The sequence below is a fragment of the Corapipo altera genome, unplaced genomic scaffold (assembly GCF_003945725.1).
Source record: "Corapipo altera isolate COAL_440 unplaced genomic scaffold, ASM394572v1 52b, whole genome shotgun sequence".
In the NCBI taxonomy this organism is placed as follows: domain Eukaryota; kingdom Metazoa; phylum Chordata; class Aves; order Passeriformes; family Pipridae; genus Corapipo; species Corapipo altera.
In genome coordinates, this window is record NW_020884922.1 from 2,194,965 (window position 1) to 2,215,415 (window position 20,451).

The following is a 20,451-nucleotide window of genomic DNA, read 5'->3' on the forward strand; positions in this document are numbered from 1 at the left end:
GGAGTATATCAGTAATACCGACTGCAGCTGCATATAACAACAAAGCTCAAGCAGAAATCAAACTTCAGGACTGGGACAGTGCTTTGCAGGATTGTGAGAAGGTACTAGATATGGAACCCGGCAACATAAAAGGTAAAGTAGAACATAAAGTTGCCCTTCTTTGTACTATTTTTTCTCCATTCGTGTTGTTAGTTGACTTAACTGAGCTTTAGGTTAGGTCTAAGTATAATTAAGGAAACAGTGTAGCTCCTAAAAGTAATTTCAGCATTTTTTTTGGGAGTTAGGGACGTTTTGTGCAGTTCATCCTGTTGATCTGTAATGAGTATTCTTATATGGTAGCACGGGGTTAACTCTTGTTTATTATATAATGACTGTAAGCCCTCTTGTATTTGTGCAGTGAATTACTTCCATAATGCCCACACTGAAATATTAATTAACTTAAAAGCAACATGAAAACAATGAAAGTTGCTGATTTAATCCTTTGTGAAGGCAAGGACTTGAATGTAGCTACCTGTATTTGCATGGGTGTAGGGAAAAAATTTTAATAATGTGAAAAGATGCTTCAGAATTCATAATTGCTATCTGAAAAGATGTCATGTGAAATTGCATTATTAAAAATTATCAAGAGAACAGTTATTATGAATGTAGAGTCATTATGAAGTAAATGTGAAATTTAAAAAACCATATAGACACTTAATATATCTAGAAAAAATAGTGTACTTTTAGCCACTTTATGCTTGAAATACATAACTAATACACTTTGTTCCTTTGTAGCTCTGCTGCGCCGTGCCACTGTACACAGTCAGCTGCAGAATTATCAAACAGCCATAGAGGATCTGAATAAAGTATTGAGTGTTGAACCAGAAAACCCTATAGCTAAGGTAGAGATCAGTGAGTTGAATATGGCTAGAAAGAGATTGTTTGCAGTTGTAGCATAAAGTGAGTACAGTTTGTGTTCTTTCATTTGAATATGAGTTTTCAGGACCCACTCAAGCTGCTGTGCCATTGATCAGTTTCCCAAGACCACAGGTGGGGGACATTAGGTACTTGTGATCAGATCTTCTGTTCACAACTTAATTGTGAGAAATTGATTTAGATAATTTGGGTGCCTAAAAATTTGCTGTTGAATATGCTTTCAGTATTAGTGTCTTAGCTGATAAAAATTATTCGGAAATTTCTCTCAAAAAGATCCATTGGGATAGGTGCATTTAAGTTTGACACATAATCAAAAGAAAAATTCAACAGAGATGCCCAGCTTCTATTGTTGTAGTGGTAAAGTCAACACAAAAGGAGAGGACCTGGGTTCTGTCCTCACTTCAGCATGATCCCCATCTCTCACCTCCAGGCTAGAATGAAAAACCTTTGATACCTTCTGATAAATCTGGACCCTTCGTAGCTCATTTTGGACCTAAGAAAGCCAGATGCTTTCTTTGAAAATCAAGGTCAGGATGTGATCCTTGTGCTATTACTTCAGCTGTTTAGGAGAGGATTGACTTTGTGTCTGTTCATTGGTATCTTGGGGGTGTTTTGCGGGTTAGAACACAGTCCTTGCACTGGGACTCTACATGTCCTGAGCATCTTCAGTGCTGGGCAGTTTTGATAGTTAACTGCTCTTTTTCTGTTATTTATGACTCCATCATACTGATCCCCCACACACACTTTTTTTGCTTATGACTTCTGAATACTGTTGAATTGTCTCATCACCTGAATTCTGTCCAGTTCTTGTTGGTGACATAGTGTCAGCTGCCAGCAGCTGCTGATTGCTGCTTCTTTCCATGGAGTTATTTGGTCACTGCTATTGCTTGAATCAGTGAGAGAGGTACAAGTCTGTTGTGTCAAATTCACACACAGCATTTATGCATTCTAGGGCGTTCTTGGAGATAAATTCCTCTCCAGAATAGTTCCTGAGTTTCACATTAACCAAGGAATTACATCTGTCTTGAGATTTGAGTTTCTAAAAGAGATTTGGGATTTTTTTTTTTCTGTTTACAAGAGTGAATCACTAAATAGCTCGTGAGTCTGTGATGAAAAACTCCACAACAGTCTTTGTGAGAAGTTGTATCAAGCAGGCTGTGCTGAGACTTCTTTCAATACCAGACATAAATACTCATTTTGAGTACACTCTTTCCAGAGATCTAAATGCATTAGTTCCTTTGCTGAGCAATGCTTTTGTAGCTCAGAGCAGATGTCTGTACTTTGTTCTTATCTGTGCCAGCTATTATGCCTTGGCTGGCACATCTAGAAATGACAAGTGTTTAGCAGGGCATTTTTTTCAAGTTGCTCTTTGCTTGGAGGATTCTCAAAACCCTCTCGAGCTAAATATGAGTGTATGGAACATATACAGAGTGTATGTTTGTGTCCAGAATCCCTAACAGAAAAGTAAATTGGTTGTCAGTAACTGGATTTCTTCAGGGTACTTTGTCCATGTGAATCTTTGCTTGATGCTGTTCTTATTTTTGTCTTGAGACAGGGAGTACTGAGATGGCACTTCTTGCTCAGCAATGAATTAGATTCAGAATAGTGATTAATGTTGGATGTATCTTACTCTGCTCTGAAAGTGTAAAGTGGTTTAGGAGTTAAGGGTTACAGTGACAGTGCAGGTTGATGGTTGGACTTTATGATCTTAAAGGTCTCTTCCAGCCTTGAGGATTCTATGATTCTAAGTGCAGTTAAAATTGGGGATTTTTGAGTAATAAAAAATGTTATGGAATGAGAAGCTGTTTGATCATCTAATTGTAACTCTTACAAGAAGAGCAAACCCTTTCATTATTCAGCAGTGACCTGCTACTCTGTTAAGACATGGTTGTCTCTTGGTTCTAGTTTTATCAGTTACATCAGACATCAGATTCACCATAGCATAAATTTTGATTTTTGACTTTAGGCTATTTTGGAGATTTTTTAGAGAGCGTGTTTTCTACATGTGTCTTCTTAGTAGATCATGCCAGATACCAGAACAGTAAATCTTTTTTTCTTTCAACTTTTTTTTTTTGCTTAAGCAGTTAATTCAAGAAAAATGCTTATTTATTTCTGTGATATCTTCTGAGAGAGACAGAAATTGAGTGTTAATCTTGATTTTGATACCAACTCTTGGGAAATTCACATTTATTTACTATCTTTTTATATTGGTAACATCTTGATAGTTCTTCAGGATCTCATGCGGATTATTTAATAGAACGTATTTGGTGTATATAAATAATAATTTGTATACAAAATAAAAAAGGCTTCCGCTATTCCTGGTTTTTTTCCTCTGTTCTAGAAAAATCTGCTGGAGATTGAAGAGAAACTGAAAGGTTTAAAGCCTGTATCTGAGATACAAGGCAAAGGAAAAAGAATACTTATTCAAGAGATAGAGGATTCAGAATGTGGTGAAGAAAGAGGGGAAAATACAGAAGAATGTGAAAGAAGTGGTGGAGATAAAAGTAATGTCATATCATTTCCTATTTTATTTTAACCTGAGGTAGAACATTGCTTTTGACATTGCAGTGTTTATTCATCCATATTTGCTTTCAAAGAATTTTGCCTGTTTGAAGACTAGAATTACACTGACTACATAAAGTAGATCCAAGTGTGAATCTAGAATCCAGTTTTATTACACATCTTTGGAATTCTTTTTGTAATGGGTATAACAGAGAGAGAGGGAACATGTTGCTATAAATCACCTACTTCCCTGCGCCCTGTGTAGTTTTATACCTGTCCTTTGATGTGGACCCAGTAACAGATATTTTTTGGTGTTAAAGAATATTTTGTATTTCTTAGATCCTTCTCTCACACAGCACTCCTGAATTCCCATGTCACATTTTGATTCTGCATTTTTATTCCCTTGATTGGATCAAAGGATGTAAAACTGATCAAGTGGTCTGTAATTTTTGTTGGTTTTTTGTTTTGAAAACTATTAGTCCTTTTTTTTTTGTTTTTAATGAAAGGGTAATGAGACACGACGGCAGTGACTTCTATGTTTTCTGTGCCTATGTAGTTTTTGGTCTTGAAATTAAATCAGTCTGTGGGTTTTCCAGCTTAATCATGAATTTTAGACTGTACGTGTGTGATATAATGGTGCATTATTTGCACACAAGTTGAAGGAAAATACATTTTTCAAAATCAGTTGGTGTCCACTAAGTCTCCTCAGCTGTAACCCTGGAAGAAAGGATGGATCATGTCCCTAGCCTAAATATCAGTTAATTTGGCGTTGCTTTCTATTGGGAACATTCAGATGACTATGTGCCTTCTAGCTCCATAGGAAGACTCCCATTCTGTTGATGAAAGGTTTGGCTTTTAAACATAGGGAGGATTGTCAACTGACGTCAGTGGCATATGTGTTCATATGAAATACTTGACTGTTTTTGAGATTTAAGTGGCAAGCATTGTCATAGATTACTCTGTGTTTTCTTGTGCAACTGGAAACAAATATGAATTTAGTTCAGTTAATGAATAAAAAGTTCTGTGAACCTAACAGCAGTAGGTAGACTAAACATCTTGTATGTCTTCTCTATACATCTCATCACGCAGTCACTGGCAGTCCATTAGTCCATGTAGTCCTGTGATGTAATCACATGTGCTAGTTTAAAGGTAAACCAGCAGGGGAAATGAACTCAACTCAAAAGAGAGATTATAAATCAGAATAACAATTTAATAAAATAATACAATAAGTACGATTATACAGACAAACAATTGGTTTTAACCCACAAAACCCAAATATATAACCCAGCACCCTGAGGCATGAACAGAGTGGTGTTCTTTGGCCCCCCTGAGTCCAAAGTGAAAAGAGAGGGGAAAACCTGTTGGTGAGAGTGCTGTTGCAGTCTGGTCAAGAGTGGTGATTGCAGTCCAGTCGAGAGTGGTGGTCTGCAGTCTTCCTCTGGATCCCACAAGTGGTTAAAAAAGTCCCAAGACTCCAAGATTATATATCCTCCAGTTCAGGCAGGAATGCTCAGTACTTCCCTCAGGACGGGGCGTTCCACAGTGGGGGTTCCACAATGGGTGAGGACAAGAGCACCCTCCTATCTCGCAGGCCTCTTAGCACCCAGTTTATAGCCTGAGGAGTCAGGCTCTATGTGCAGATGGTGTAAATGGTTAATTGATAACAGTTTCTGGGAAATGGCATGGAAGGCTATAGAATACACAATTTTGGGTTATGCCCATCCAGTGATGAACTGATCGCAGTTGTTCTAACTAGGACATCACATTTATTTCACATTCTAGTTGGTAAGCCTAATGCATTCTTACTAAGCTTACAGTTTAGAGATTGGGAGAAAAAATCAAAATATTTTTTGTTTTCTTTAGCTCTGAAGAGCTACTGTGTTTGTGTTTCATGGCCTTACAGTGAGTAAGGTCTTAGATTTCCATTTTGAAGTTTTTGATTTGTTGAGAAGCAAAGTGTGTTTGATAGGAGACAGTTAACTACTCCAGTGATCAGTTGTGCTTGCTGTTGTATTTTTGGCATTCCTGGTATTACTTTCTGCTCTTCTCTACCACTGTATTCCATGATCCTCTTTCCAGTGTGTTTGTTCATTTAGTATTGTTGGTTTGGGGTTTTTTTAGAATTGTAATCTCTCTAAAGAAGGAACCCTTATTTATAATTCATTTGTGCAGTGTGTAACACAGTGGGGCCCAGCCTCTTGCTTTTAGGCTGTATTGCAAGCTTGCAATATGAAAATTTTGTACGTGTTAAAAATATTGAAAATGCACACTAGCATTGCATTTGCAATGCATATCCTGAAGTTGAAAAAACCCCTCAATTACAGTGTCAGTCATTTTTCATTTGTATAAACAGTGACTGCTCCTAAGGAGAGATCAGAGTTCTTTGAGAAGTTTGTTTTATTTTCTGGTTCAGAAAAATCCAGGTACAGTCTCAGTAATCTAAACCAAGAACACATAATACAAAAGAGATACTTGCTGACAGTGTGCGGCAAAGGAAGAAGAAAAAATATTTTAAAATTTTAGAAGTTCATCTATAGAGATTTAGAACATTGCAGTTGCCTTTGTATGTAGGTAGTCCAGAGTGGGTGAAAGAGGTGAAAATGTTTAGGAGCTTCATAATAGGTGAATTCACTGTGAACTGAACTTAGATACATTGTTTTTCGTTCTGCCACTGTTGTTCTCGTGCCATGCTTCTGGAGGATAAATACTTTTTGTAGCTGGAAATTAATTTTAAATGAAAGAAAATGGCATCCATTAAACAAACCCCAAACTGCAAATATTCCTTTTGGAGTATTCAGTAGGTTTTTTTTTTTTTAGGTTTATGATGGTCTTTCCATTTTAAGTTTCTTACTGTAGTAGTAATATAAATTAAAATTCTTTCTAGATTTTATTTGTTGTCATTCTGATCAAAGTTCTGCCCATACTTCTCAATACCTTTCTTAAATTTTCTTTGGAATTTATAATGCATCTAGATTTTTTTTTTTTAAGAGAAGTTCATAAGTGCTGATTTTTTTTTAGCCCAGAATACTGCTTTCACAAATACATTTCTCTGTAGAGACCAATACAAGAACTTTGTTTATGTTATAAACACTGAAACTGAAAGACAGTGAGAACTATATTTGAGAAATATATCTGTACAGTTTTGTGCATGTTGTTTACTCGGTCCAGAAATATTTAGGCAATTAGTATTACCCACTAACTAAACAAGGTAACTGTGAGTATTCCTATTTTCCACGGCACTCCAAATGCTATGTTTCCAGTTTAATTCAGGACTGGTTCTGTGCACTTCATCTTCAGGAGCTTTTCTCCTCTATTCAGGAAGTGATGGTCACATTAATGTCATTCACATCACATTTTATCTACCTCCCTTGGTTTTTCTTTTTCTCTAGCAGTTGGGATGCTTTTCGAGAGTGTTTCACCGTGTTTTCTAAAAACTTGCCCTGTTTCACTGTGTTTTCTAAAAACTTGCCCTGTTTGTCTGTGACATTTAATTTTTTTTCTGTTTTGTTGAATGTATGTATAAATAAGTTTTATAAAAATGTCTGTGTGAGTAGATTTATCGTATTATTGTGCCCACATGGTATTTCAAAACAGACACCACAGCTAGGGAAGGGGCAGTTGGAGCTTTTTTCTGTTAGACACTAGAGAATTTATTGTTTTTAAAATTTCTGTGCTTTCCCATCCTGTTCAGTTTGATTTCAGTAACATTTTGCTCATTAAAAAAATAAATTCGTTTGCAACAACCTGAAATTCACCCACGTTGAGTCAACTTCAGATGTTTTGTTTGAGTCAACTGGAAGTATCACTCCAATATATGAAGGCATGAAAAACTTGTGTTGGATAGATAAATATTTCAAGTTAAGGGAAGGTGAAACCCCAGCATCTTAATAGTACCACAACACGGAGTTGCCTTTCTGTGAGTACTAATATCAAGAGTCAGGCACTCTGCAGAAATCTCTATTTGAATGCTGTGATAATAATCTGGTAGGGATTCAGGTGAATAAGGAAAATGGAGATATTATCTGATACCCTTGTTCTGTAATTTTTCCTAATTAAATTGGTAATAAATAACAGTGCAAGTTGAACGATCAGAAGTACGTGTAAGAGGGGTTTTGATATGATGTTTAAATGAAAACTCCACAAGAAGGATTTAGAAGCTTTTATCTCCCCAGTTGTATGTTGTATTTGTGGAGAGTTTTGAAGTGTACAGTGTTACTGGGTTTTTAGCTGTGTGATCTAATTTTAGCATGCAAGCATTTTGGTTTGGTCATGGAAAATCGAAGTATCCGTGTTGTAATAGCCAGGATGTAAAGAGTTAATTTCAAGGTGAACTCTACCATTCTGACACTACAGGACAGGGGTTCCTGTGCCCAGCCAAGAGAAATGACGTTTCATAGTAACACCTTCTCGATAACAATTGTAAATTACTTGTAAGTAGGAATTTTCCTGTGTCCTTGGAAGTGTTTTCTGAAGCAGATAAGTCTTGGTAGCGTTAGGATGCCTGCGGGACTTGGCCCCCTGTCCTTTGGCAGCCCCCCCCCTTTCCCCCCCGCTGGCAGGACGATAGTTCGTTCCGCTGATGCAAGCTCCAGCCCTGCTCATTAACTTCCTTGCAGGAACCGCTGTGCCAGTGGCGGCGGAGGCGGCGGCGGGGGAGCCCGCGATGGGCAACGCGCACAGAAAGTTCCGTAGCAAAGGAGGCGGCGGTAAGGCGGAGGACAGAGAGAAGCAGAAGCAGAAGGAGCCCACTGAGAGCGGATTAAAAAAAGACAAGCCAAAGAAGAAACCAGGAAAGCATTTGTCAGACCATGAAGGTGAAGTTAATGGCTATTTACACAGCGATCAGAAGAGTGAAAGCTCTGAATCTGGGAGCTCCAGATGGTATACCGCAGGGTCTCAGCGGGCTAGTGGGGCCAGTTCTACTTCACTTCCTCCTATTGCAGCAAAACTAAAAAGTGAAGGAAACGAGTTATTTAAGAGTGGACAGTTTGGAGAAGCTGTGCTCAAATACTCGGAAGCAATTGAATATGTCATTGGTCTAGGTGAGTGTAATATCTTATACTTAAATCCAGGACTGTTTAGATGATTTAAAGGAACTACCGATGAACTAAATTAGTCTCTTGCTGATTTTTGGCAGGAGTTAGTGTGTAGTAAATTCTCATTTCAGTAGACAGCAATTCATGTGACAGAAAATATAGGAATAAAAGTAATGTTTTGATTTCCTTGAGGCAGAGCTGTTGGCATTTATTTATGTTCGAATAATTACGTGTTCTAGGTGACATGATAAAGAAAAGCTCCTTACAGCTTTGCAGTGTCAGCAAACTGCATCACTGCTGTGCAACTTGGAGCAGGCAAGTCTTTAATTCTTGAGTGTCATTTTAGTAATGGTCTTTGATTTTAATTGTAACTTCTTTTAGGAGAACGAAGTCCAGATGATTTAAGTATCTTGTACTCAAACAGAGCAGCATGTTACCTCAAAGAAGGGAACTGCAGTGACTGCATTCAGGATTGTAACAGGTAAATTGAAACCTCCCGTGCAGAGCAACATTCCTGATGATCAAACGTTTAACTGATATATTACTATTGCAGTTTGACTCAGAACAATATCAATAAGGTCTGATTCCCTGTCTGAAAGACAGATATCTTTGTCAGTTATCAGTCACATGGAACCTAGGGAAGGAGTAACTTTTAACTTACTGTCTTGCTGTGTAAGGGCAGTTTTTAAGCTTCTTGTGTACATAGAGATGCATAGCAGGATTAAAATTTTTAATGTAAAAGCAGGTTTACAATGGTGTTCTGCAATAACTTATCTGGCTTAACAAAGCATTTACATATACTTATCACAGAGTTGGAAATTGCTTTCAAGCATGTGTATGATGTGTGTGTCCTCTGTGTTTGGTTTTTTGTTTTGATTTGGGGTTTTTTAATATATACTTTGAATAGTCATAAACAGTAATTATGGCTGTTCAGGAATTGAACTGAAGTCCTTTCTGCTTATTCTGGCTCTTAAGGATACAGGAGTTAGAAAAGATCAGACACCTTCAATAACTTCCAGACATTGCCTTCCACTCAATTATTACTGTATTTCTGATATATACTTTTTAAACATTTTCCTAGATTGAGTTAGTAATGCTGAGGCTTAAGGTGCAAAAAAGTATCCTAAAGCAATTAGAAATCATATTAATTAATCAGTTGAGCTTTTGTACAGCAAAACTCAGCTGCTAAAAGCTTCCAAAACTAGAAATAAAATAAGCATGTACTTTTGTAGTAACAAAATATTTAACTTACTGTATATATTCTACCTGACAAAAAAGTTTTCTGAAAAAAAAGTCTCGTTAGCAATATTTTGTTAAAACATGCAGGACTACAGTCAGCCAGTCAATAAAACAAGAACCATCACATTTTTCTATCCAGGAGGTCTGATGTGTGTAAGGCTTCAGCTGAAATGGTTTTGGGGTTTGTGTTTTTACCAATTGGGAGCTTCTTTTCTTACTACTTAATGATAGTGTCCTTACTGTCATGCTTATTTTCTGAATACACAGGTACCCCTGATGCTTAGTGGTAGAAATAATTTAGAGACTGGGAAGCAGGAATGCAAAACTACAAACGTGTAAATTAGACAGTGTCAAACAAATCTTCCCTAGGCAACACAACATAAAGAAAGATCTACAAATAGGTTACTTGATTTCAAAGTAAAAAATTGTGTAGTGCTGATACTTGTGATATGAAAATAAGTATTTTAAATTTATCTTTTATTGAGTTTTAGCTGTTTGGGGCTTAGAATTGTATAAAAACCCCTGTATTGGATCTCTTGTCTCAAGACTCTGGTTTGGTGTGCCTTTGATTCTTCTTACAAAGAGTGAAAGAAGGCTCTTATGTACTTCAGTACTATTGCGTGGTTTGGTCCCTGGCTGTATCAATCATCTTTGCACTCTACCCTGAATATATAGTTTTCCATTCCCACTATTCTTCAAGCAGTGTTGTCTTCCACTGAATTTGTTTATGGTTGTTTTTTCCTTCATTCTTGAGGTTAGAAATTTGAAATTGTGTTAATATTCTTCTGAGTTACAGAATGTCAGGCATTTTTGCAGACATTTTGTAGGGGCTGTGATGTTGTGCGCAGTTGTAACAGCATAGAAGAAATGGAACATTTGAAGTATTTATGTGAAATTTGAAATGTTTTTTCTAGAAATCATAGTTTCTCTAGCTTTAGAAGGAGTAATGATGCAAAGCCAATTTACAGCAGAGAAGGCCAGCAGCCTCCTTGCGCTTATAAACAGGAGCACAGCCTGTGGATTGAGAGAGGTGATTATCCCCTCGTAGTCAGCACTTGTTAGACAACACTATGATAACTTCTGGTTTTCCGCTTCCTCAGTACAACAAAGACAGTGATCACCTGGAGTGAGTTCAGTGAAGTGTCACAGAGCAGGTTGTGGACTCTGGAGTATTCCCTGAAGAGGAGAGGCTGAGGGAGCTGGGTTTGTTCAGCTTAGAGGAGAATGGGTTCCAGGGGTTCTAGGAGCAGCCTGCCAGTTCCTATGAGGAGATTATCCACAGATGGATCCTGGCTCTTTCTGTCAGTGTTGTGGGAGGACAAGAGGCAACAGACAAAAATAGAACCACACAAGGTTTGGGACTGTGTATTAGGAGAAACCTCCCCATAAACAGTGTGGGGCATTGCAACAGATTCCCAGAGATGTTTTGCAGAGGTTCCCTTGAAGGTTTTCAAGGCCCAGCTGGGTCAAACCCTGAGCAACCTTGTCTGATTTTGGGAGTTGACCGTGCCTGGGTTGGACCAGGGACATCTTAGCCTGAATTACTTTATGACTCTATGAAATATAATTGTCTAGACTCATCTTAATTGCAGTATTTCAAAGCTGATCCTTCTTTCTCTTCAGCAAGAATCATTGATTGAAAAAAAAGTAGTCTTTAAGAAATAAAACCTTTGTGGACTGCTTCTTCATGTTGCTGGAAAAGCACATGGTGTTTGCGAGGATTTCTGATGGCACAGTGTTGAACTCTGTGTTCACCAGGCAGACAATCAGAAGACTAAACAGACACAAGACAGACAAAAACCTAAAAAGCAAAGAGAGACAGGTGTACATTCCTGTCTTACTGACTGTATTTTTTATGTGCATACTTTCCTGTAAGGAAGAAGAATCGAAAGTTACGTAAGTGAAAGCACCATATACTTGAAACCCTCGTAGATGTAGGCATGTCTTAAGAAAATAGCTTTTGCACTTAAATAACTGCCATTACATTAATCATATCTCAGTGATAAATGCAGTTTTCCAGATAGAGTAGAGTAAGCTATAATAAAAGCACTAAACCATTTCAAAACTGCATGTAATTTAGGGTATTAATGAATTTAGGGTGAACCACTTAGTCCCGTTTTCCTTAGTTATGTTACTGGAAAGCCCATCTGAAATCACAAAGTTATGTATAATTGTGTATATTATAAAATATTTTTATTATTATTATTTCAGTTACTCTGTTTCAATCCTGCATTTTTCTGTTGTTTTCTCCAGAGCTCTGGAGCTTCAGCCATTTTCCCTTAAGCCTCTTCTACGACGAGCAATGGCAAATGAGTCAATGGAGCGCTATCGACAGGCATACATTGATTATAAAACAGTCCTACAAATAGACAGCAGCATCCAAGCAGCAAATGACAGTGCTAATAGGTAACTCCACTTACAAATTTTCTGATATGAGTTAAAATAGAAAAGTAGACCTTAAATTTGTTTGTTTTACATGCTCCCTCTGTTCTGTATCCCTCATAGTTGTCATCACAATTAGTATATTAGAGGACTGACTGTTTAATTTAGTTGTTTTCCCATAATTTCACAGTTTTCCTCTGCCAGCAGTAGGTAACTTTCTGTTTTATAAAAATGTAATATTTTAAAGTTGGGGGTTTTTTTAACTAGTGCTTCCACTTGTTGTCTTTCCTAACTTGTGTTTTGTACCATATAAAATAATACTCTAAGGTCCATACTTTTTCTCTGACATTTCTGTTTACTTTTCATATTAACAATCCTTCTGTGGCAGTTGAAGATTTATGTTAAGCATGAATCGTTCAGTATTCTGCAGAGGTGTAAAAAACATAATTGAATGTTATCTTTGACTTAAGTATTAATCTTCCAACATTAATTCTTGCTGCCAAGAGAGGTTTGAATTCGTATAATTATATTTTAATAGTATAAAATCAGAGTATATACACTATTGTAATTGTGTTCTTATTAACATAGAGTAAGTACATAAGTGTATGAATTATAGGATTTTTCCATTCCCTTTTCTTTCCTTTTTTCTTTTAATGGACAAAAAAAAAAGTATGTGAAAGCAGAACAGCCATTAGTCGTTGAGCAGGAACACACAAGCATGTGACTTTTAACAGTGGAATCTAGTACCTTTTTTTTCTATTTAAGGCAAGACCATGAACACTTGCACTATTACTTCATTAAAAAGTCCATAATATCTTTCTTTAAATTCTGCTTATTTGGCCAGAGAAGATCATGACACTTTATCATCTACTCTTACAATTACTGTTTTTGATAACACAACAAATAGTTACTAATCTCCTGTATCTATGGTGATAATGGAGCACTTGGATTGGTGAGATAATTGCTTTTCCTGGTATTTATGTAATTATTACACTTCTTAAAAATCTTGTTGGCTTATTTTATCTGCAGATATTCTTTTAATATTTCTCCTTGACTTGTAACTTGCTTACTAATAAGCTTATCTCCCTTTTTCCCCTTAACACTCTTCCTTTTCTCCTCTCTAGGCCTTCCTTATGTTTTTAGCTTCACTGCTCATTACTCTTTCCTCCCTGGCAACCCATCACCTTATTTCAGCTGCTTCTTCCTTCTTCTCTTCTGCTGGTAATTCATTTTTGCTTGCAAATTTTTAGTTTCTAAAGCATAGACCTCCTGCGTAATTGAACTTCTACTATAATTTTTCTTTAATATTCCATCATTTATGAATTCAGCTGAAACTATTTACCAAAGTATTCATTTTAATTTCCAAAGTAAGAGACCTTTCTAAAAACGAATTTTAATAAAACATTACAGTTACTGTACTGCCTTTTAGCTTAAAGGGACAACACCAAAATGTAATTTAATTTTTTTTTTTAGTATTAAGAATATCAGGTCTTAACAGCCTGCTTATATTGGAGGATTTCTTGGTTTTTAAGTTCCTCTGGGAAGTTGGATGGTGATGCTGTAGGAAGCTGATAGGAAAAACTCATCATCCTACTTGTGTCTGAGGGTGGGTTTGTTGAACCATGTTAAGGCTTGTCTCTCTGTGGTAAAATATCTAAGCAGACTTTCCAAAAACCTTAGAATAAAATGCATATCTTTAATACTCATGTAAAAAACATGTAGACTTTTAGTATCAAGCCTTTACCTGATCATTTTGCAATTAAAAGGAAATAATTTGAGTGTAAGTACAAACAAGTATAAACAGTTATTTGCTTATCTTGTTTATTAGATGATGTTGAATTGTGTCTTTTATTGGTTCCTGACGTGACTTTTTAGATAAATTGGAAGGACTGTTTCTTTTAATGTTGTGTGACAAGTAACTGGAAATTGCATTTCAAGCATGCTTTTAATTAGTGGCATTTTCCTAGCTTTGTGAACATCAATGGATTTCCTACTTTGTGTATTTTAATTTCGTCTTGAGTATTTTATTATTTGCTTTTCACAGTTAGAAATACGGAAACTCTAACGTGTAGGGATATATTTATGCATTTCCTCTTACTAAAAGGAAGTTTCATTCCAGTTGTCTCAACCCCTTTAATATTAGTGAGGAAATTGCATGAGATAGCTGTATTCAGGTAGTATGTTTTTTACACCTGTGTTAGATGGAAATGCACCTGATATAAAAAATTTTAGGTTTCTTTGCCATAGTATCAATGTGACTTTCTTTGCTACTCAATTCAGAATTTTCCTCTGTTAAAATGTGTCTTAGACTTATGACCAGTTGAACTTGATTCATAAGCTTATGTTGAGATTAGATGATGTTTATCTCACTGTTATTCTCATAATTGATTAAACTTGTTGGGTTTTTTTTTTTAAAAATTACAGAATTTCTAATGGAACCATGAAGTCTCATGTGGCTTCACTTACTGTGTTAACTTGGGTCTTCAAAATGTAGCATGGCAGTGGGAAACTCCCACTTGAATGGAATTTGGATTGAGCCTCTCATGGACTGAAATAGTTGACCTATATATATGTGTTGGTTTAAGAAAGACTGAACAGTTTTTATATACAATGAAAATATTTTTATATGGGGTAAGGAGTGATTGATTAATGAATTTCTGACTATAAAGCTATAAAATGCCACTTAATGCAGGCTACATTGTGACCTGCAGTGGTTATTTAGACAATTATTGTTTCATTTGACATTTGCAAAGTTAGGTAGGACACTTTGTCTGAGGATATTGTAATCTACACTTGTTATAAATAACACCTATGAACAGCTGAGAAGAATAAACAAAATAAATACATCCATTTTTTTCATATTTCTTTACTGGATGTGGTAGGAAGCATTTAGAGCATTTAGAGCTTCCTTAGTTGCAGAATCAGTCATTGGCTTAAACATTAGCAGGTCTTGTCTTCTAAATGCCAGCATAAATACTCTAAAAAGTGGAAAAAGTCTAAACCTTAAATGAGTGCAATACCATTGACCACTGTGGAAATATTTTTTAAATTAGTCTGAATAATTGTTCAGTTGTTTTTTGAAAAATTAGAACATTGCATTATTTAATTAGGGTGTTAGTTATTGAAATGTGAGTTAAATATATGAAAAGTCATGTTGGTGGGGCTGTTCTCTTTCAGAATAACGAAGACTTTAATAGATCAGGATGGTCCCAGTTGGAGGGAGAAACTGCCACCAATTCCAGTTGTTCCAGTTGCTGCTCAGTTGCACAGGTGGGATGGAGGAAACTTCACTTCAGAGAATAAGCCAGGAAGTACTATAGACATCAACAGAGAAGAACAATTGGAAATGAATTGTATGTATAACTAATGCAAATATGTATACAAGAAAAAGAAAATAATTTTAATTGAAAGATGGAATATGTTTTAGTAATGTCAAAGAAACTGCTTTAGAAAATACTTTTCAGACCTTTGTGAAAAACCAAAGTTGATGACTGTCATTTACATGATTGAGTTTAATGTGCTTTATGGAGCACAGGTATGATAATTTTTTTAAACCAGGTCATGTAGTTTGCAGCATGTAATTTCTGAAATTATATAAAATCAGCAGAAATACTCATCAGCAGTATATTGAGTCATATAATGAGCATCAGGTATAGTTAAATGTCTGACATCATAGTATAGTTATAAAACAGTTCTCCCCCCAAAAAACACCACCCAAACAAACATCCAACTTTGACAGAAGACATTTAGGAGTCATCTTTCAAAGATGTCAGTTCTGCACTTGTCTGTACACTATAATCACTGAGTGCTAAACTCTAGGAAACGAACTTCCTTCCTGATTTTTTTTCTCTTCATTGCAGTTTCCATTTTTCTTCTTCAATAAATCAGATGAAGGAACCTTTCTAGTTGATATTTTATTGACATTAAACATTCTTTTTGCAAAGGCTTTAACTCTATGATATTTTTACTCAAGTATTAACTGGTTCCCCTTTGAGTTTAGTGCTGAAGATACTCTCCTCTTGATGAACACAGAGGTGGCTGCGGTGCATGACTGGGCTATTGGCCAGATGTGTAACAGTGATGGGGTTATCTGTCCATAATGCATTGTTGCAATACTGAATGTCCTCTAAGTGCTTGTCTCAATCTGTTTCAAACAGAGCAGGCTTTGGTTAGGCTTGGATTTTGGAAATGTTAAATGAAGGCTGTGTAACTCTTTTCTTCACTGAAGGACGCCTGACTCTAAGGTTCTGGTTGCCTTCTCACGGCTCTGCTGCATGTGAGACCTGACAGTGGTAGCTGGTGCTGAAAGCCTGCCAGCAACAATGTTCAGTCAGCAGTTAAAACTTACTGTTGGCTGACACTTTTTTGTGACAGTTGTGTCTTGTTTTGTGTGTTGTGCAACTCGAGTTATGATTTAGTTGTGTGTTTAATGTAGTTTCCTAATTTTTTGCCGAGTTCAAGTTTTCTGGCATAGGAGACTGCCATGTTTTTATAAAAGAACTCAGTGAGTTTAATTATTGGTTAAAATTGACAGGTTATATACAGTGTTGAAAACCTGAAGCTTGGCAAGGGGCTTATACTCTTTAGCAAGGTGCAAAAAGTAGATTATGATTTACTTAGAGCTGTGTTGGTACTTAACTGTTTGCTCACAACAGAGACACGAAACGCAGTCAGGATCCATTCTTGCACCGCAAACACAGCTAAAAATCGCAGTCTAACGCAAAAGCATATGAAACAAATGATGTGGAGTTAAGAATGAAAGGCAATTATGGAATAACTTGATAAAAGTGTAGTTAGGTGTTTCCAAGTTCCTCAAATCATCTTTTATAAATTGTTATTAACACAGTATAACTGATGTAACTCTGACTAATGCAATGATTTGTTTGTCATTATTGGCATAGTAATTGTGATGGTTACTTCAGGAGGAACATCAGATCAAATTATGGCCACCTTGGTAGAGATCTAGAAGGTCTTTAATACTGATGATTAAATCTCCACTACTGCAAGTAAAACTAACATCTCAGTGGAGATAGGTAGGCCCTCTCTACCCTCTAGAGGGGGTAGGTAGAAGGAGATGAAAGCTTAGAGCTGTCTGTTGCATTCCCATTATTTTCACCCTGCATGGGGAAGTATGTGTTGAGCCAAATGTAGATATGGTAGTTTAACCCTTTCTTAGAGCAGCAGGGAGATAGGGGACAGAAATGGCAATGTGCAGACTGATAATGACACTCCAGTTGCCAGGCTTTTATTCTTAGTCTGCGCAGATAATTCGGCTACCCTTAATGAACTGACCTTCTTATGTAACACTGTGATCCCTTTGTGATGTAGGTGAGGAAGCTATGGAGAAATTCAAGAGATTGAAAAATGAAGGGAATGATTTTGTAAAAATGGGGGAATATGACGAAGCTATAAATAAATACAGTGAATGCATGAAGTTAAATGCTGAGGAATGTACGGTCTACACTAACAGGTAAAGATCCAAAATCTAACTCTGCTTTGTGGGATATATTTTCTCACTGCAAATAGAGATTTTACATCCCGTCAGTAACTGTTGTGAAAAAGGAATTTTTTTCCCCACTTGATAAGTATTTCTAATAACAAAGCTGATTTTTTGTTAAACCACGTTATTTTCCAAGGGAAGGAAGTATTCATGTCAGTGATATCTAAATAGAATAAGCAATAGTAAGTTACAATTAGCATAGCATAGTGCAGCATTTTTTGAGAATACTGGCATGATTTGAATTAAAAACTTAACATGCAATAGTAGTACCTCAAATATGAAGAGTAATAATTCAGAGAAAATGTACATTCTGAGAAAATAAAAGTAGGAACACAGTCATACATCAGCATTATTTTAAGGGTTGACCTAATTCTGTAGTATAATTCTTTATGCTGTAATCTCATCAGCTTTCACAAACTAAGAAGGATTTGATTAGATCAGTAGTTGAATAGGAGACTTCCAAGTAATAATTAGGTGCAGAAAGCAGTATTGTTTATTTAGTCTAGAGCACTTTTTTACCCAGAATGGCTGTAAAATAATCTGTATTACCACTATACTATAATTTTATTGTTATTTATTATATTTTATTTATCATTTTACATTAACCACTATACTGTCATATTATCCTAACATAGCCTCTACTTTTAAAATACTTGCGTATCTGCCTAACTTTGAGCATTAGTCATACTTGAATTTTGGCTTTTATTGCAGGAATTGCCCTCTCTAAATCCGTCCAGTGATGTTCTTAATACTTAATGATTTTGATGTACTTTAAAAAAATACCACGTTGAGACTGAATTGTGTGAAGTATTGTAATTAACATTTACGAGTCAGATATTGTTAGCACTACAACACTGTAGAATTTACTTATATTGCAGTGTATTCTGTTTTTCTGTGTTAGAGCTCTCTGTTACTTGAAACTGTATAAATATGAAGAGGCTAAGCAGGATTGTGATCATGTTCTTCAGATAGAAGATTCTAATATTAAAGCTTTTTATAGAAGAGCACTAGCATACAAAGGATTACAGGTGAGGAAAAAGAACATGGCAGGTATCCTTAAGCGCCTCTAAACTTGCTTATCCTCTTCAAAGGCAATGAGGTAGTTGCAGTCGATGGGTGAAAGCAAATGAAGTACACAGTGTGATATCTATTACTTTGTAGAGCACTTAACATAGATAAAACATTATATAAATATTTTTTCAACATAAAAACCTGCATGTTGACATGTAATGATTTGAGAAAGCACAAGAATATTGGAATAATGAGATTTGACTGAAGATTGTTTAAGCAAGTTTCAAATCTCTTCTAATATCCTAATATCCTGAGTATCCCAGTCTTTTCTCTCTGTCGAGGTGTTTACTATAACTTTGGTGATGACAAATGGATTCTCTCCAAGTCTGTCTTTAGCTGTCCAAACTAAGATCTCAGGCTGTCTTTGGGCATCTGTTCATGTTTAAGTGCCTGTCATATTAAACCAGGGTTTTAATTATCTTTGTGTTCTCTCTCTTCTTTCCCCAAAGACATTATGAACTTTTGTCAGTAATGTACTTTGTGGAGGTGTTGGTATTCAGCCTTTTCCTTTCCATCTGCACAGTGATGTTGGTGTCTGTACAGTGCTTATCTTAACACACAATTCTTAGAGTATTCTTTTACCTGAGCATCATAAATGCAGACTTAGGTTGCTCATATCCATCCTGAATGTGACTGCAACTCTTATGTTCTATCACTTGAACTACACTGCTCCTTTTGTCCATTCCTCTGTTGGTTCCCCTTCTTTGGTGATGTTAAATTAGCCCCTACACTTCATAATTCTTTCACTGCAATCCTCGCTCTGCTTGTCAGCTCTTACCTGGTATTAAATTATCAGCTTCTCACTTCCGTTGGCTCTCAATGGCAGCTCTTGTCATCTGCTTTGTATTAAATGTTACAAGTGTCCTTAAACAAGCATCTTAAGTGCTTTCTTCCGTGTTGCTCTTTGTTACTGGAGGTCTGCCAGATTTCATCATTGTCCTTCAAATGAATGGAATTACCTCAAATTTCCATTATGTTTGATGCCTTAACAAAGAATTACCCTATTGTTTCTCAGCTTTCAAATCACCTGAGGACAACCTGTTTGTGCTTAGCACCAGCCTGTTCCCATCCCATGTTGTCATTCCAAATGCAAGTCATAGGAACCAGAGGATCTTTTGTCCTCCATTACAGTAACAATAAAATTCTGAAAGTTTGATTAATTTTCAAAAAAGGTGAAAAACCTTAGTTTTGTGTAATATTTTTTCTGTAACTGTGCCAAGGTACCTGGAATTAATCACCTCTAACTTTGTTGTTGAACTTGGTAAAAATCAGTATAAATACGAGTATGTAGTGATTCTACCAGTCCACAAAAAAGGAATTACACGCTTATGAAGAATGTCAAGAATTGGGGAAACAACTTCTGCTTTTTTGAGTATTCTAGAAAAAACTGCTTTTTTTGTATTGTTGAAGACAACCTGAAACACAGTGTTCGTGGATTCCTTCAGAACAGTCTGAGCTGTCGACTCCCAAAATGTTTTGTTGTGGTTGGATTAAATGCTTCATTATTGCTAATTCCAGGGATGTGAGTGATTTGTAAAACCAGAGAAAGCAACAAAAGTGATCTGAAGTTGACAAATGACTCTCTAATGAAGAATTTTAAGAGCTAAAAACGTAGTTTGGCAAAGACCTAACTAAGCTGGGAAGTGTTATTTGTGTATAAATATCCAGATATTTAACCACAAAAGCTGCAGTGGAATTTAATGTAGCAAATGAGAGTTTTTTTAATAGATTTACCAAGATGTAATTAAGGGAAGATCAGAATAGTATCATGCTTGTGTGATGAATTAGGCCTGTGACACAGGACAC

At 36.2% G+C, this 20,451-nt stretch overlaps 1 protein-coding gene across 4 annotated transcripts in view; it reads left to right on the plus strand.

The window, feature by feature from the left end:
* SPAG1 (sperm associated antigen 1) overlaps window positions 1–20,451 on the plus strand; it is a 42,210-nt gene that overhangs the window by 11,567 nt on the left and 10,192 nt on the right. For 3 of the 4 annotated variants that reach the window (XM_027656985.1, XM_027656982.1, XM_027656983.1), the window contains exons 8-16: window positions 2–132; window positions 775–881; window positions 3,257–3,419; window positions 8,034–8,459; window positions 8,835–8,934; window positions 11,946–12,098; window positions 15,252–15,427; window positions 17,403–17,544; window positions 18,476–18,602. In XM_027656985.1, the coding sequence (XP_027512786.1) occupies window positions 2–132; window positions 775–881; window positions 3,257–3,419; window positions 8,034–8,459; window positions 8,835–8,934; window positions 11,946–12,098; window positions 15,252–15,427; window positions 17,403–17,544; window positions 18,476–18,602 (1,525 nt within the window). The remainder of the gene's footprint in view (window position 1; window positions 133–774; window positions 882–3,256; window positions 3,420–8,033; window positions 8,460–8,834; window positions 8,935–11,945; window positions 12,099–15,251; window positions 15,428–17,402; window positions 17,545–18,475; window positions 18,603–20,451) is intronic. The other variant, XM_027656984.1, reaches the window with a different exon arrangement.